This window comes from Bombina bombina, chromosome 1, assembly GCF_027579735.1.
Source record: "Bombina bombina isolate aBomBom1 chromosome 1, aBomBom1.pri, whole genome shotgun sequence".
NCBI lineage: Eukaryota > Metazoa > Chordata > Amphibia > Anura > Bombinatoridae > Bombina > Bombina bombina.
The window spans coordinates 1,451,807,094-1,451,825,408 of NC_069499.1; the positions used below are offsets into that span (position 1 = coordinate 1,451,807,094).

The following is an 18,315-nucleotide window of genomic DNA, read 5'->3' on the forward strand; positions in this document are numbered from 1 at the left end:
TAATCCACACCCAAAATAAAGTTTAACAAAAAACATAAGCAGAAGATTCAAACTGAAACCGCTGCCTGAAGAACTTTTCTACCAAAAACTGCTTCAGAAGAAGAAAATACATCAAAATGGTAGAATTTAGTAAAAGTATGCAAAGAGGACCAAGTTGCTGCTTTGCAGATCTGGTCAACCGAAGCTTCATTCCTAAACGCCCAGGAAGTAGATACTGACCTAGTAGAATGAGCTGTAATTCTCTGAGGCGGAATTTTACCCGACTCAACATAGGCAAGATGAATTAAAGATTTCAACCAAGATGCCAAAGAAATGGCAGAAGCTTTCTGGCCTTTCCTAGAACCGGAAAAGATAACAAATAGACTAGAAGTCTTACGGAAAGATTTCGTAGCTTCAACATAATATTTCAAAGCTCTAACAACATCCAAAGAATGCAATGATTTCTCCTTAGAATTCTTAGGATTAGGACATAATGAAGGAACCACAATTTCTCTACTAATGTTGTTGGAATTCACAACTTTAGGTAAAAATTCAAAAGAAGTTCGCAACACCGCCTTATCCTGATGAAAAATCAGAAAAGGAGACTCACACGAAAGAGCAGATAATTCAGAAACTCTTCTAGCAGAAGAGATGGCCAAAAGGAACAAAACTTTCCAAGAAAGTAATTTAATGTCCAATGAATGCATAGGTTCAAACGGAGGAGCTTGAAGAGCTCCCAGAACCAAATTCAAACTCCAAGGAGGAGAAATTGACTTAATGACAGGTTTTATACGAACCAAAGCTTGTACAAAACAATGAATATCAGGAAGAATAGCAATCTTTCTGTGAAAAAGAACAGAAAGAGCGGAGATTTGTCCTTTCAAAGAACTCGCGGACAAACCCTTATCTAAACCATCCTGAAGAAACTGTAAAATTCTCGGTATTCTAAAAGAATGCCAAGAAAAATGATGAGAAAGACACCAAGAAATATAAGTCTTCCAGACTCTATAATATATCTCTCGAGATACAGATTTACGAGCCTGTAACATAGTATTAATCACGGAGTCAGAGAAACCTCTATGACCAAGAATCAAGCGTTCAATCTCCATACCTTTAAATTTAAGGATTTCAGATCCGGATGGAAAAAAGGACCTTGTGACAGAAGGTCTGGTCTTAACGGAAGAGTCCATGGTTGGCAAGATGCCATCCGGACAAGATCCGCATACCAAAACCTGTGAGGCCATGCCGGAGCTATTAGCAGAACAAACGAGCATTCCCTCAGAATCTTGGAGATTACTCTTGGAAGAAGAACTAGAGGCGGAAAGATATAGGCAGGATGATACTTCCAAGGAAGTGATAATGCATCCACTGCCTCCGCCTGAGGATCCCGGGATCTGGACAGATACCTGGGAAGTTTCTTGTTTAGATGAGAGGCCATCAGATCTATCTCTGGGAGCCCCCACATTTGAACAATCTGAAGAAATACCTCTGGGTGAAGAGACCATTCTCCCGGATGCAACGTTTGGCGACTGAGATAATCCGCTTCCCAATTGTCTACACCTGGGATATGAACCGCAGAGATTAGACAGGAGCTGGATTCCGCCCAAACCAAAATTCGAGATACTTCTTTCATAGCCAGAGGACTGTGAGTCCCTCCTTGATGATTGATGTATGCCACAGTTGTGACATTGTCTGTCTGAAAACAAATGAACGATTCTCTCTTCAGAAGAGGCCAAAACTGAAGAGCTCTGAAAACTGCACGGAGTTCCAAGATATTGATCGGTAATCTCACCTCCTGAGATTCCCAAACTCCTTGTGCCGTCAGAGATCCCCACACAGCTCCCCAACCTGTGAGACTTGCATCTGTTGAAATTACAGTCCAGGTCGGAAGAACAAAAGAAGCCCCCTGAATTAAACGAAGGTGATCTGTCCACCACGTTAGAGAGTGCCGAACAATCGGTTTTAAAGATATTAATTGATTTATCTTCGTGTAATCCCTGCACCATTGATTCAGCATACAGAGCTGAAGAGGTCGCATGTGAAAACGAGCAAAGGGAATCGCGTCCGATGCAGCAGTCATAAGACCTAGAATTTCCATGCATAAGGCTACCGAAGGGAATGATTGAGACTGAAGGTTTCGACAGGCTGTAATCAATTTTAGACGTCTCTTGTCTGTTAAAGACAGAGTCATGGACACTGAATCTATCTGGAAACCCAGAAAGGTGACCCTTGTTTGAGGAATCAAAGAACTTTTTGGTAAATTGATCCTCCAACCATGATCTTGAAGAAACAACACAAGTCGATTCGTATGAGACTCTGCTAAATGTAAAGACTGAGCAAGTACCAAGATATCGTCCAAATAAGGAAATACCACAATACCCTGTTCTCTGATTACAGACAGAAGGGCACCGAGAATCTTTGTGAAAATTCTTGGAGCTGTAGCAAGGCCAAACGGTAGAGCCACAAATTGGTAATGCTTGTCTAGAAAAGAGAATCTCAGGAACTGATAATGATCTGGATGAATCGGAATATGCAGATATGCATCCTGTAAATCTATTGTGGACATATAATTCCCTTGCTGAACAAAAGGCAATATAGTCCTTACAGTTACCATCTTGAACGTTGGTATCCTTACATAACTATTCAATAATTTTAGATCCAGAACTGGTCTGAAGGAATTCTCCTTCTTTGGTACAATGAAGAGATTTGAATAAAACCCCATCCCCTGTTCCGGAACTGGAACTGGCATAATTACTCCAGCCAACTCTAGATCTGAAACACAATTCAGAAATGCTTGAGCTTTCACTGGATTTACTGGGACATGGGAAAGAAAAAATCTCTTTGCAGGAGGTCTCATCTTGAAACCAATTCTGTACCCTTCTGAAACAATGTTCTGAATCCAAAGATTGTGAACAGAATTGATCCAAATTTCTTTGAAAAAACGTAACCTGCCCCCTACCAGCTGAACTGGAATGAGGGCCGTACCTTCATGTGAACTTAGAAGCAGGCTTTGCCTTTCTAGCAGGCTTGGATTTATTCCAGACTGGAGATGGTTTCCAAACTGAAACTGCTCCTGAGGACGAAGGATCAGGCTTTTGGTCTTTGTTGAAACGAAAGGAACGAAAACGATTGTTAGCCCTGTTTTTACCTTTAGACTTTTTATCCTGTGGTAAAAAAGTTCCTTTCCCACCAGTAACAGTTGAAATAATAGAATCCAACTGAGAACCAAATAATTTGTTTCCCTGGAAAGAAATGGAAAGTAGAGTTGATTTAGAAGCCATATCAGCATTCCAGGTCTTAAGCCATAAAGCTCTTCTGGCTAAGATAGCCAGAGACATAAATCTAACATCAACTCTAATAATATCAAAAATGGCATCACAGATGAAATTATTAGCATGCTGGAGAAGAATAATAATATCATGAGAATCACGATTTGTTACTTGTTGCGCTAGAGTTTCCAACCAAAAAGTTGAAGCTGCAGCAACATCAGCCAATGATATAGCAGGTCTAAGAAGATTACCTGAACATAGATAAGCTTTTCTTAGAAAAGATTCCATTTTTCTATCTAAAGGATCCTTAAACGAGGTAACATCTGATGTAGGAATGGTAGTACGTTTAGCAAGGGTAGAAATAGCCCCATCAACTTTAGGGATTTTGTCCCAAAATTCTAACCTGTCAAGCGGAACAGGATATAATTGTTTAAAACGTTTAGAAGGAGTAAATAAATTACCCAATTTATCCCATTCCTTAGCAATTACTGCAGAAATAGCATTAGGAACAGGAAAGACTTCTGGAATAACCGCAGGAGCTTTAAAAACCTTATCCAAACGTATAGAATTAGTATCAAGAGGACTAGAATCCTCTATTTCTAAAGCAATTAGTACTTCTTTAAGTAAAGAGCGAATAAATTCCATCTTAAATAAATATGAAGATTTATCAGCATCAATCTCTGAGATAGAATCCTCTGAACCAGAAGAGTCCAAAGAATCAGAATGATGGTGTTCATTTAAAAATTCATCTGTAGAGAGAGAAGATTTAAAAGACTTTTTACGTTTACTAGAAGGAGAAATAACAGACAAAGCCTTCTTTATGGATTCAGAAACAAAATCTCTTATGTTATCAGGAACATTCTGTACCTTAGATGTTGAAGGAACTGCAACAGGCAATGGTACATCACTAAAGGAAATATTATCTGCTTTAACAAGTTTGTCATGACAATTATTACAAACAACAGCTGGAGGAATAGCTACCAAAAGTTTACAGCAGATACACTTAGCTTTGGTAGATCCAGCAGGCAGTGGTTTTCCTGTAGTATCTTCTGGCTCAGATGCAACGTGAGACATCTTGCAATATGTAAGAGAAAAACAACATATAAAGCAAAATAGATCAAATTCCTTATAAGACAGTTTCAGGAATGGGAAAAAAATGCCAAACATCAAGCTTCTAGCAACCAGAAGCAAATGAAAAATGAGACTGAAATAATGTGGAGACAAAAGCGACGCCCATATTTTTTGGCGCCAAATAAGACGCCCACATTATTTGGCGCCTAAATGCTCTTGGCGCCAAAAATGACGCCACATCCGGAACGCCGACATTTTTGGCGCAAAATAACGTCAAAAATGACGCAACTTCCGGCGACACGTATGACGCCGGAAACGGAAAAGAATTTTTGCGCCAAAAAAGTCCGCGCCAAGAATGACGCAATAAAATGAAGCATTTTCAGCCCCCGCGAGCCTAACAGCCCACAGGGAAAAAAGTCAAATTTTTGAGGTAAGAAAAAATATGATAATTTAAAGCATAATCCCAAATATGAAACTGACTGTCTGGAAATAAGGAAAGTTGAACATTCTGAGTCAAGGCAAATAAATGTTTGAATACATATATTTAGAACTTTATAAATAAAGTGCCCAACCATAGCTTAGAGTGTCACAGAAAATAAGACTTACTTACCCCAGGACACTCATCTACATGTTTGTAGAAAGCCAAACCAGTACTGAAACGAGAATCAGTAGAGGAAATGGTAAATATAAGAGTATATCGTCGATCTGAAAAGGGAGGTAAGAGATGAATCTCTACGACCGATAACAGAGAACCTTATGAAATAGACCCCGTAGAAGGAGATCACTGCATTCAATAGGCAATACTCTCTTCACATCCCTCTGACATTCACTGCACGCTGAGAGGAAAACCGGGCTCCAACTTGCTGCGGAGCGCATATCAACGTAGAATCTAGCACAAACTTACTTCACCACCTCCCTTGGAGGCAAAGTTTGTAAAACTGATTTGTGGGTGTGGTGAGGGGTGTATTTATAGGCATTTTAAGGTTTGGGAAACTTTGCCCCTCCTGGTAGGAATGTATATCCCATACGTCACTAGCTCATGGACTCTTGCTAATTACATGAAAGAAATTAAGAGGATTAAATTAGAAAGTTGCTTAAAATCGCAAGCTCTATCTGAATCATGAAAGTTTAATTTTGACTAGACTATTCCTTTAAGTCTACGGCTTCAAACTATTACTGATTTACAAAAGTAAATAACAGGAACATTACTCACGTTTTACAGATGGGTCAAAGCTTTTATTTGGGTTGCGCAGTTTCTTTTTCAGTTTGTTCTTTGATAGCTCTGTGTTCCCTTCTTCCTCCTCATCCAGCACTCGCTTCCCTCGCACATTGTTCTCCTCATTCATAACATCCTTTGGCCTTGAGACACAAATATAAAGTCAGAGGAATCTAAGATATGGAAACATTTTAGGAATTAAGGATTCTTATAGTATATAACAAGCAGGGAAGTTATATAAAGTCTTCTAATAAAGCATTTAAAGGGACACTCAAGTTAAAATTAAACTTTCATGATTCAGATAAAGCATGCAATTTTAAAACAACTTTCAAATTTACTTCCATTAACAAAAATGTGCACAGTCTTTTTAGATTTACACCGAGTCACAAGCTCCAACTGAGCATGTGCAAGAATTCACATAATACACGTATATGCATTTGTGATTGGCTGATGGCTGTCACATGATACAGGAGAGGAAATAGACATAACTATGAAATTAGTCTGGAAAAAAAAAAATCTACAACTTATTTGAAAATCAGACTAAGTGCTATTGCATTTTCTTTTTATCATGCACTTGTTGATTTACTGGTCCTTTAAGTCCATCTGTCCTGTAGACGATCTAACGTAAAAGTAATTTACTATAAACAGTGACTCATGCAGTCCTCTACACTTCACAGTTCATATAATAAGTCTTTATTGTACTTTGCTATTACATACCTATCATCATAGCCATGTGCAATAGGTTTGTGCTTTATATATAAAATAATTAATAGAAGAATCACGTAAGCTCATCAACCTCATTTAGTCTCCCCAAATCTATCTTCCTAATCAAAAGGAAGTGCAACGGTTATAAAAAAGCATATGGTAGCCAAAAGGTGAATGTTCAAAGGCCATATGTGGCTTCCAGTTCTACATTACTGATCTAAACATTTAGCAATGTATAAAATGTATTTATTCTATTTACACATGCATAAGATCTATATTAATGATTGGACACTTACGGTGGGCGAACATAAGGTTGGCAGATCCAATGGGGGAAAGGCAATGCTCCTTTGGCCTCTTCACCTTTGTTCTGATTGGGCTGTTCTTCCTGGAAGAGAGCAAATACATATGATTACTGAAATATTACAAGTAAAAATATGCATGGGTCATAATTTCTTACAATGGTTCTAATTCTAGCAAAAATAGTAGAATTGTACAGTACATTGAGTGTGTGTATATATCTCATGTGAAATATTCCATCTCCTTGTGTAAATACTACGATACTGCACGATTCACATACCTGACACCTACGCTTCAATTCTTGGTTAACCGCAATGACTCCTTCCAGAGTTTTTACTTTTGCCAGATCCTCACGTAGGTCTTGATAAATCTGGAGACTAATGGAAAACAAAGGTGAAAAACCTGTTACAATTTACAATATTTGAAAATATGATATATCTTGCCCACTGATAAAACAGCTATGTTCCCAACACCTAGCAATGAGCAGCCTATTTGTGCTCCCCAGGGCCGCTTTATGACTTTTGTGGGCCCCTTTCTTCATAACAATTTTTTTTTTAAATGTTATTTATTTTAAAGTTGCTTAATCTTTATACAAAAAAGGTAACTGAAGTGCTTAACCCCTTAATGACCACAACACTTTTTCATTTTCTGTCCGTTTGGGGCCAAGGCTATTTTTACATTTCTGCTGTGTTTGTGTTTAGCTGTAATTATTTTCTTACTCATTTACTGTACCCACATATTATATACCGTTTTTCTTGCCATTAAATGGACTTTCTAACAATACCATTATTTTCATCATATCTTATAATTTGCTGTAAATTTTTTTATAAAATATGAGGAAAGAATGGAAAACGCACACACTTTTTCTATATTTGACCCCCAAAATCTGCTACACTTCTACAACCACCAAAAAACTCCCATGCTAAATAGTTTCTAAATTTTGTCCTGAGTTTAGAAATACCCAATCTTTACATGTTCTTTGTTTCTTTGGCAAGTTATAGGGCAATAAGTACAAGTAGCACTTTGCTATTTCAAAACCATTTTTCAAAATTCAAAATTAGCGTTACATTGGAACACTGATATCTGTCAGGAATCGATGAAAAACCCTTCACATGTATATATTTTAAAAAAGAAGACAACCTAAGGTATTAAACTTGGGGTATTTTGACTCTTTTCATGCAACCATTTTACCACCAATCTATGCCAAAGTTTGAAAGAAGAAAATAAAAAAGTGATTTTTTGACAAAATAGCAATTTAAGAATACATTTACTGAGAATGTTAAGGGTTACTGCCAAATAACACCCCAATATGTGTTCAGCAACATCTTCCGAGTACAGTGATACCACCCATGTATGTGTGTGTTGGGTTCTCTGTGGGCTAAAAGGCTTTATTTTTAGGGGGCGCATTCCAGTTTTTCAACTTGGAATTTTCACATTTGTCATCATACCCCCATGTCCTATTTAGGTCATTTCTGAAGCCGGCCAATGTAATTTACCCCCATCAAACCATATATTTTTGAAAAAGTAGACACCCTAGGGTATTTCAAATGCTGATATTTTAACACTTTCCATGCACTAATTCAACCACCAGTCTTTGTCAAACTTTTGGGTAGTCATTGTTTTGTGTTATTTTTCACACACATTATACTTTAGGCATGAATTCTTAGTTCCTGTTATGTGTTACTGCAAAAAAAAAAACACCTCAATATGTGTTCAACAACATCTCCTGAGTACAGTGATGCCACCCATGAATAGGTTTGTTAGGTTCTCAGGGGGCAAAAAGGCCTTATTTTTTAGCGGGCAAATTCCAGTTTTCCAACTTGGAATTTTCACATTTGTCATCATGCACCCATGTTCTATTTAGGTCATTTCTGAAGAAGGCCAATGTAATTTACCCCCATGAAAACATTTTTTTAAAGTAGACACCCTAGGGTATTTCAAATGCTGGTATTTTAACTAATTCAACCACCAGTCTTTGTCAAACTTTTGGGTAGTCATTATTTTGTGTTATTTTTCACACAAATTGTACTTTAGGCATGAATTCTCAGTTCCTGTTATGTGTTACTGCCAAAGGACACCCCAATATTTGTTCAGCAAGATCTCTTGATTACATTGATACCACCTATGCATAGGTTTCTTGGGGTTTGCAATGCCAAACTTCTGACATGTTTGTGATTTTTTCAAATTTAACATATCTTCTTTGACTATCTTCTTTTGGGGAGCTTTTTTTTTTTTACATGCTCCAATTTATTTGTTCACCATGAATGTGCATATATTTCAGAAGTTGAGACCCCAAGGTATTGTATATGGTGTGTTTAGATGTCTTTGATGCAACTGTTTTAGCCAAAAAAATTGGAGAAATTGTGTGGTGGTATTTTTTTCATTTTTACACACACATTGCTTTTTGGCTATGATTTAGGAGAGCCTGTTGTAAGTTATTGCAAAAAAACACTCCAGGTTGTTTTCTGCAAGACCTCCTGAGTACACCTATGCCCCCCATGCATAGGTTTGCCAGGATTTTGGGAAGGTTCTGTTCCAATTTTATGACTTGTAAATTTAGTTAAAAGTGAGAGTATTTCTTCTAATAGGCCTATCTTTGGTTTGGGGCCTATCACATACCCCATTTTTATTTATTGCCATGAAAGTGTATATTTTTGAAATGCTGACACCCCAAGGTATTGTATATGTGTGCTTTGATGCAACCGTTTTAGCCAAAAAAAATTCCATTCAAATCAAGTGAGAGTATTTCTTCTGATAGGCCTATCATTAGTTTGGAGCCTATCGTATACCACATTTTTTATTTATTTTGAAATGTTGACACCCCAAGGTATTATATATGGTGTGCTTTGATGCCTTTGAAGCAACCGTTTTAGACTAAACAAATTGGAGAATACAAATGCAGAGAAAACTTTTGGCGCAAAAGTTAACAAGAAATGACACGACTAGCGTGACAAGTGCGACTTTGCGGCAAAGAAATTTGCTTCAACAAAGACGCAAGTGATGACGTGACGCGCGTCACAACCTCCACGCCGAAAATATTTGCTCCAAGAATGAAGCAATAAGTAGAAGCATTTTGTGCCATCGCGGGTCTAATTTGCCTGCGAAAATTTGAAAAAAACAAAGTCCGAACTAGCTGGAACCCCAGGTAAGAAAAAAAATTACTAAATTTCTCCCAAAAACATAATTCCCATGCTGAAACTGTTAGGCTGCAAAGGGAAATTAACAAACATAGACCTGACTCATGGCAAATATATCCAATATATATTAAAACTTTAAAATATAAAGTGCCAAACATAGCTGAGAGTGTCTTAAAAAATAATATATACTTACCTGAAGACACCCATCCATATAGCAGACAGCCAACCAAAACTGAAACATATCAGCAGAGGTAATGGTAGAGGAGTAGAATGTCGATCTGTAAAGGGAGGTGGCAGATGAATCCCCACGACCGAATTTACAGAGAGCCTTAGAATAGATTTCCCATAGGTGAAAACATGTCATCATCAGGCAATACTCCCTTCACACCCCTCAGACAAACACTGTCCTTTGAGAGGAATTGGGCTTCAAAATGCTTAGAAGCGACTTTCACAGAAGAAAATCAAGCACAACTATCTTCACCATCCTCCAACGAAGGCAACGTTTGTAAAACTAAGGTATGAGTGAGGTGGGAGGTGTATTTAAAGGCATTTTGAGGTTTGGAAAACTTTGCCCCCTCCTGGTAGGAATGTATATCCCATGTCACTAGCTCATGGACTCTTACCACTTACATCAAAGAAACAAGTAATTTGTTTAATGTTTTTTCACAAAATCTGTTTCTTTTTAGGTTTAGCATATTTGTTTTTACTAAAGGAGTACTCTTTTAGTAAAGGAGTCCCTTTAAAGGGTCAGTAAAGTCATTTTTATAAACGCATCAGAAATCAATCACTATATTGCAAAAGATCTGTATGCAAAACAAAGGTTTAAAACACATTTAATACTATCTTTTGCAAGCAAAATGTGCATTGTTTTGCAATCTATGGACACCTTCCAATTTAAAAGCTTCATGAATATTGTATTCTCCACTCTTTTACTGTGGCCACTTTGGGACAGATATAAATGAGCTCCTGCACATATCCACCAATCACTGTACAGCCTAAACGAGGGTCAGGATTCTGCATTCCACAGACTGCACTCCAGCTTCTCTAGTGGCTTTGAAGCAGAAGGAAAAAAGCAAATTCAGTCCGAAATCAAAAGAATTGCAAAGTTGTTTCACTACACAAACATTTTATAGAGAATGATCTACTAACCCTTTAATCAGTAATTAACTGGCAAATTAATTAAAAAGTAAAGAAAATTAAGAATTTAAAAAGGGAAAAAAAGCAGTATGATAAGTGTCACAGATTACAGTTGGTAAAGAAGCAAAATCTGCTGTTATCCTGAACCATATTATGTTCTTATCTGTTATCTTATCAAAATGTAACGGATTACACTTCCAACACCCATATAAACTCACAATCAATAGATCTACAAACCAGTTCTAACAAATATCTATATTAATGATTTAATGTAGATGCAGCACTAGGTGATTCGCAATGCACCAATGTAAATTTCATTATTTTGCCTCTTAACTTTCACGATGTTTATTTAGATTGTAATTTTTCCTATACTTAAATTAAAAAGCAAAACACCTGTAAATCTGCATACAACTGAATCCCCTGATTTGTTAATGCAAAGTGCAACTATACATCCCTCTCACTGTGTGCACTTAAAAAGGGTTACATTTGCTCATTTTAGTCGCATTTCCTAGAGCCCATCTTAGCATTACGCCCAGTTACCAATTTATCATTTTTGAAAAGCGCAAAGTTGTCAAATTCAGGTATTATAGTTCTCCATAGGTACTGTGGAGAACAGCATTATAAATCATTATGTCTTTGAGCTTGTGTCATGTTCACATCTATTTCTGATGGAGTACTAGCTAGATACATATGCCAAATATAGAATGCAAAAATGCCCCTCAAAGAACAAAAATTATATTAACAATTTGAATGTGCTACAGTTATATAGGGTCATTATTATAACAAAGTTAAAGTAAAAATGTATTGTAGTAACACACCAAAAGTAATGTGCAAATTTACCCCATGTAAAACGCAAATGTAATAGATTTCTAGAAGATGACAAAAAAACAGAATTTATGCTTACCTGATAAATTACTTTCTCCAACGGTGTGTCCGGTCCACGGCGTCATCCATTACTTGTGGGATATTCTCCTCCCCTACAGGGAAAGGCAAGGAGAGCACACAGCAGAGCTGTCCATATAGCTCCCCCTCTAGCTCTGCCCCCCAGTCATTCGACCGACGGTTAGGAGAAAAAGGAGAAACTATAGGGTGCCGTGGTGACTGTAGTGTATAAAGACAAAAAAAAATTTCAACCTGATTAGGAAAACCAGGGCGGGCCGTGGACCGGACACACCGTTGGAGAAAGTAATTTATCAGGTAAGCATAAATTCTGTTTTCTCCAACATTGGTGTGTCCGGTCCACGGCGTCATCCATTACTTGTGGGAACCAATACCAAAGCTTTAGGACACGGATGAAGGGAGGGAGCAAATCAGGTTACCTAAATGGAAGGCACCACGGCTTGCAAAACCTTTCTCCCAAAAATAGCCTCCGAAGAAGCATAAGTATCAAATTTGTAGAATTTGGCAAAAGTGTGCAGAGAATACCAAGTCGCTGCCTTACATATCTGATCAACAGAAGCCTCGTTCTTGTAGGCCCATGTGGAAGCCACAGCCCTAGTAGAGTGAGCTGTGATTCGGTCAGGAGGCTGTCGTCCGGCAGTCTCATAGGCCAATCGGATAATGCTTTTTAGCCAGAAAGAGAGAGAGGTAGCAGTAGCTTTTTGATCTCTCCTCTTACCAGAGTAAACGACAAACAAAGATGAGGTTTGTCTAAAATCTTTTGTTGCTTCTAAATAGAACTTTAAAGCACGAACAAAATCTAAATTGTGTAATAAACGTTCCTTCTTTGAAACTGGTTTCGGACACAGAGAAGGAACAACTATTTCCTGGTTAATATTCTTGTTGGAAACAACTTTTGGAAGAAAACCAGGCTTAGTACGCAAAACAACCTTATCTGAATGGAAAACCAGATTGGGTGGATTACACTGCAAAGCAGATAATTCAGAAACTCTTCTAGCAGAAGAAATAGCACCCAAAAACAGTACTTTCCAAGATAATAACTTAATATTTATGGAATGTAAAGGTTCAAACGGAACCCCTTGAAGAACTGAAAGAACTAAATTTAGACTCCAAGGAGGAGTCATGGTTCTGTAAACAGGCTTGATTCTAACCAAAGCCTGAACAAAAGCTTGTACATCTGGCACAGCTGCCAGTCGTTTGTGTAACAATACAGATAAAGCAGAAATCTGTCCCTTTAGAGAACTAGCGGACAACCCTTTATCCAAACCTTCTTGGAGAAAGGAGAGAATCCTTGGAATTTTTATTTTACTCCAGGAGAATCCCTTGGATTCACACCAACAGATATATCTACGCCATATTTTATGGTAAATCTTTCTAGTCACAGGTTTTCTGGCTTGGACCAGAGTATCTATCACAGAATTCGAAAACCCACGTTTGGATAAAATCAAGCGTTCAATTTCCAAGCAGTCAGCTGCATAGAAACTAGATTTGGATGTTCGAATGGACCTTGTACTAGAAGATCCTGTCTCAAAGGTAGCTTCCATGGTGGAGCCGATGACATATTCACCAGGTCTGCATACCAAGTCCTGCGTGGCCACGCAGGAGCTATCAGAATCACCGAGGCCTTTTCCTGTTTGATCCTGGCTATGAGCCTGGGAAGGAGAGGAAACGGTGGAAACACATACGCTAGGTTGAACGACCAAGGCGCCACTAATGCATCCACTAGAATCGCCTTGGGATCCCTGGATCTGGACCCGTAACAAGGAATCTTGAAGTTCTGACGGGACGCCATTAGATCCATGTCTGGAATGCCCCACAATTGGGTTAACTGAGCAAAGACCTCCGGGTGGAGTTCCCACTCCCCCGGATGGAAAGTCTGACGACTCAAATAGTCCGCCTCCCAGTTGTCTACTCCTGGGATGTGAATAGCAGATAGATGGCAGGAGTGATTCTCTGCCCATTGGATGATCTTGGTTACTTCCTTCATCGCTAGGGAACTCTTTATTCCCCCCTGATGATTGATGTACGCAACAGTCGCTATGTTGTCCGACTGAAATCTTATGAACCTGGCTTTCGCTAGCTGAGGTCAAGCCAGGAGCGCATTGAATATTGCTCTTAGTTCCAAAATGTTTATCGGGAGAAGCGACTCTTCCCGAGACCATAGGCCCTGAGCTTTCAGGGAGTCCCAGACCGCGCCCCACCCCAAGAGGCTGGCGTCGGTCGTGACAATGACCCACTCCGGTCTGCGGAAACTCATTCCCTGAGACAGGTGATCCTGGGTCAACCACCAGAGAAGTGAGTCCCTGGTTACCTGGTCTACTTGAATTTGGGGAGACAAGTCTGTATAGTCCCCATTCCACTGATTGAGCATTAACAGCTGTAATGGTCTTAGATGAATTCGAGCAAAAAAGGAACCACGTCCATTGCTGCGACCATTAGTCCTATTACTTCCATGCACCGAGCTATGGAGGGTTGAGGAATAGAATGAAGAACTCGACAAGCGTTTAGAAGCTTTAACTTTCTGACTTCTGTCAGGAAGATCTTCATTTCCATAGAATCTATTATTTCTGAATGTTCAAAAAACTATGAAGGCAATATCCGATTTTTATGAAATTTGGACCCCAGTGTCTTAATGCTTAGAAAGTATTGCACAGCAAATATGGAGACTCTAGCTCTTAAAACAAGCAAACCAGAGCTAATTGTTGGATTTAACCGTTTTTATACACTACAATCCCTGCTACAGTATTGCTGCAGCATTTTACCTTCCTTAGGGGTCAATCATCCACAGAAATAAGCCTTCTGGAGTCACTTTCTGAGTCACAGGACCCTCTCACATGAAAACTGCATGCACTGCCTTGAAATCAACTGCACAGCTGAAGCACCAAAATGAGGCTTCCTCCCTCAGCACACTAGAGTGAAGGGGCCTTCCTGACTAGATTTAGGTGTCTAAAACATGCCAGATCAATAAAAAACGTTCCCAAGTGTATATGAGCTTATAAAACAGTTCAAATGCCATGATATTGTAATAAAAACCAATCGATTTTGCCCCTAACAGTGTCTACCAGCATAAAAATCAAAAAGGGGAAGCCTGTTATCATTTTTGCTGAGGTGAAAGAAAAATGGCTTACCATTTTCCCTGAGGGGAAAAATGACTGTCATCTAGCATTAGCCTGTGTTTGTTAGAAGGAGACTAGTCATACCTGAAGCAGATGAGTCTGCAAACTGTTACCCCCAACTGAAGTTCTCTGGTTTCAACAGTCCTGCGTGGTAACAGCAATGGATTCTAGTTACTTGTGCTAAAATCATATTCCTCTTAACAGAAATCTTCATCACTTTTCTGTTGTAGAGTAAATAGTACAAGCCAGCACTATTTTAAAATAACAAACTCTTGATAGAAGATATAAAAAACTACAACTAACACCACAAACTCCTCACCATCCCTGAGGAGATGCTACTTGTTCAGAGCGGCAAGGAGAATGACTGGGGGGGCGGAGCTAGAGAGGGAGCTATATGGACAGCTCTGCTGTGTGCTCTCCTTGCCTTTCCCTGTAGGGGAGGAGAATATCCCACAAGTAATGGATGACGCCGTGGACCGGACACACCAATGTTGGAGAAATACCTTTAAAAAAAAAAAAAAAAAAACGGGTTTGAAATAATAAATCAAGAGAACTTCCTTTTTTCTCGTGGATAAATTCATCATAGTCCACCCCAGCTCATCCTTCTAAACAGCGCAAATTAATACTTGAAATGTTTTGATAAATTTGTGTGCACCGGTGCGCCTCTCCAAGCAGCAAGCTACAGAGAACTTGATTGTCTCTGGAAACTAGAGATCGGAGAGGGCAACCTAATCTTGTCTCACCCTCCATTCAGAGTGATGTAGTAAAGCAAGAATTTTTGTACAAATGTATAGTCTATCTGGGAAAGAAAGAAGCGCAATAAAGACCTCTGCAATGTTACAGCTCATTTAAACCACTGACTGCCAAACAGGGATGCAACACATTACATAACTGATGAACTTTCTGGAGTTTAACTTTTACGCATTTTCCCCCACTGTCCTCTACTCTGCTAATGAGTTGTCAAGCACAAAGTCCCAGCATTTTGCTGCCTTCCTTCTGAATCACATTTTGGCGTGTATGGGAGTCCCTCTTCTCTCTAAAGAGAAGTCACACACAGCACCTTATTGATGGGGAATCAGCACACACAGGTCTATGAAAACACAGCGGGATGTACAATGCTCAACCGCACAGCACACAGCTTAACAAGCTTGTGACATCAAGAGCAACAGCAGGAAGGAGACATATGCACACTCAACTTCAGTCAGAATCTATTTAAACCTTCATATGAAGAGCATAAAAACATCACATTCAGTCTCCAGAGATCTGTCCTTAGGAAACGGAATGAAAATTAATCAGAGAAGAGGACTGAACAAGATGAAAGATTCTTATCATAACATCAACATGAAAAAAATGTGATTACCATTTCAAAACTATGTAAATGTCAATAGGTGTGGGAAACCAGAGTGGTGACGCTCACTATAACATCTTTCCAGAAGAAATCTAATAAAGAGCTAACAAGAATTTTTGGAGTCCTTGAATTTAAGACTTCATCTAACACAGTGATAAATAAATTGTTTTATAAATAAAGGATTGTAGTATATATCCATTGTTAATATCCAAAAGAAACTTAACCCCTTCAGATTAAGTCTCTTTTGCAATCACGTGACTTCAAACGGTGCTAATTGGCTCCCGGGAGACTGCCTGCGTTGCTAGGCACATCCCCTAGTTGGATACACCAGAGTTTCACAAGGAGGGGGGCAGGATGCTGCAAAAGTTAAAGGGACAGTCAAGTCCAAAATAAACTTTCATGATTCAGATAGGGAATGTAATTTTAAACTACTTTCCAATTTACTTTTATCACCAATTTTGCTTTGTTCACTTGGTATTCTTAGTTAAAAGCTAAACCTAGGTAGGCTCCTATGCTAATTTCTTATACATTGAAGGCAGTGTCTTATGTGAATGCATTTTGACAGTTTTTCACCAGAGGGCGTTCGTTCATGTGTGTCATATAGATAACATTGTACTCACACATGTGAAGTTACCTAGGAGTAAGCACTGATTGGCTAACATGCAAGTCTGTCAAAAGAACTGAAGTAAGGGAGCAGTCTGCAGAGGCTTAGATACAAGTTAATCACAGAGGTAAAAAGTATATTAATATAGCCCTGTTGGTTATGCAAAATTGAGGAATGGGTAATAAAAGGATTATCTATCTTTTTAAACAACAAAAATTCTGGGTGTTGACTGTCCCTTTAAGACGTTCCATGCCATCCTAAAGGCGTTAAAAGCCCAGCACTTTAAGGACGGCATGGAACATCCTAACGGCATCTAGGGGTTAACGTAAAGCTGTTTAATGTCCCTTTAACACCTGTTCAAAAGAGAAGCACATAGAGGTTGATCACAATCATTTAGAAAAGCTTTTAACCCCTTAAGGACCACAACACTTTTCCATTTTCTGTCCGTTTGGGACCAGTGGTATTTTTACATTTCTGCTGTGTTTGTGTTTAGCTGTAATTTTACTTCTAGTCATTTACTGTACCCACACACATTATATTAAGTTTTTCTCGCCATTAAATGGACTTTCTAAAGATACCATTATTTTCATCATATCTTATAATTTACTAAAAAAAAACCAATTATAAAATATGATGAAAAAAAAAACCACACACTTTTTCTAACTTTGACCCCCATCTACAGCCATCAAAAAACACCTATGCTCAATAGTTTCTAAATTTTGTCCTGAGTTCAGAAATACCCAATGTTTACAAGTTATAGGGCAATAAATACAAGTAGCATGTTGCTATTTCCAAACCACTTTTTTTTTATTTAAATTTAGCGATAGTTACATTGGAACACCAATCTGTCTGGAATCCTTGAATACCCCTTGACATGTATATATTTTTTTTTAGAAGACCACCGATAGTATTGATCTAGGCCCATTTTGGTATATTTCATGCCACTATTTAACCGCCAAATGCGAACAAATAAAAAAAATCGTTCACTTTTTCACAAACTTTAGGTTTCTCACTGAAATTATTTACAAACAGCTTTTGCAATTACGGCACAAATGGTTGTAAATGCTTCTCTGGGATCCCCTTTGTTCAGAAATAGCAGACATATGGCTTTGGCGTTGCTTTTTGGTAATTAGAAGGCCGCTAAATGCAGCTGCGCACCACACGTGTATTATGCCTAGCAGTGAAGGGGTTAATTAGGGAGCATGTAGGGAGCTTGTAGGGTTAATTTTAGCTTTAGTGTAGTAGACAACCCCAAGTATTGATCTAGGCCCATTTTGGTATATTTCATGCCACCATTTCACCGCCAAATGCGATCAAATAAAAAAAAACTTTAAATTTTTCACAATTTTAGGTTTCTCACTGAAATTATTTACAAACAGCTTGTGCAATTATGGCACAAATTGTTGCAAAAGCTTCTCTGGGATCCCCTTTGTTCAGAAATAGCAGACATATGGCTTTGGCGTTGCTTTTTGGTAATTAGAAGGCCGCTAAATGCAGCTGCGCACCACACGTGTATTATGCCCAGCAGTGAAGGGG

At 38.6% G+C, this 18,315-nt stretch overlaps 1 protein-coding gene across 1 annotated transcript in view; it reads right to left on the reverse strand.

Moving 5' to 3' along the window:
• The window catches only part of DUS1L (dihydrouridine synthase 1 like), a 63,485-nt gene that overhangs the window by 25,926 nt on the left and 19,244 nt on the right, over positions 1 to 18,315 (reverse strand). Inside the window, exons 9-11 of the mRNA XM_053705700.1 lie at positions 6,818 to 6,914; positions 6,537 to 6,625; positions 5,533 to 5,678 (exon numbers count right to left, since the gene is read on the reverse strand). Of these exons, the coding sequence (XP_053561675.1) occupies positions 5,533 to 5,678; positions 6,537 to 6,625; positions 6,818 to 6,914 (332 nt within the window). The remainder of the gene's footprint in view (positions 1 to 5,532; positions 5,679 to 6,536; positions 6,626 to 6,817; positions 6,915 to 18,315) is intronic.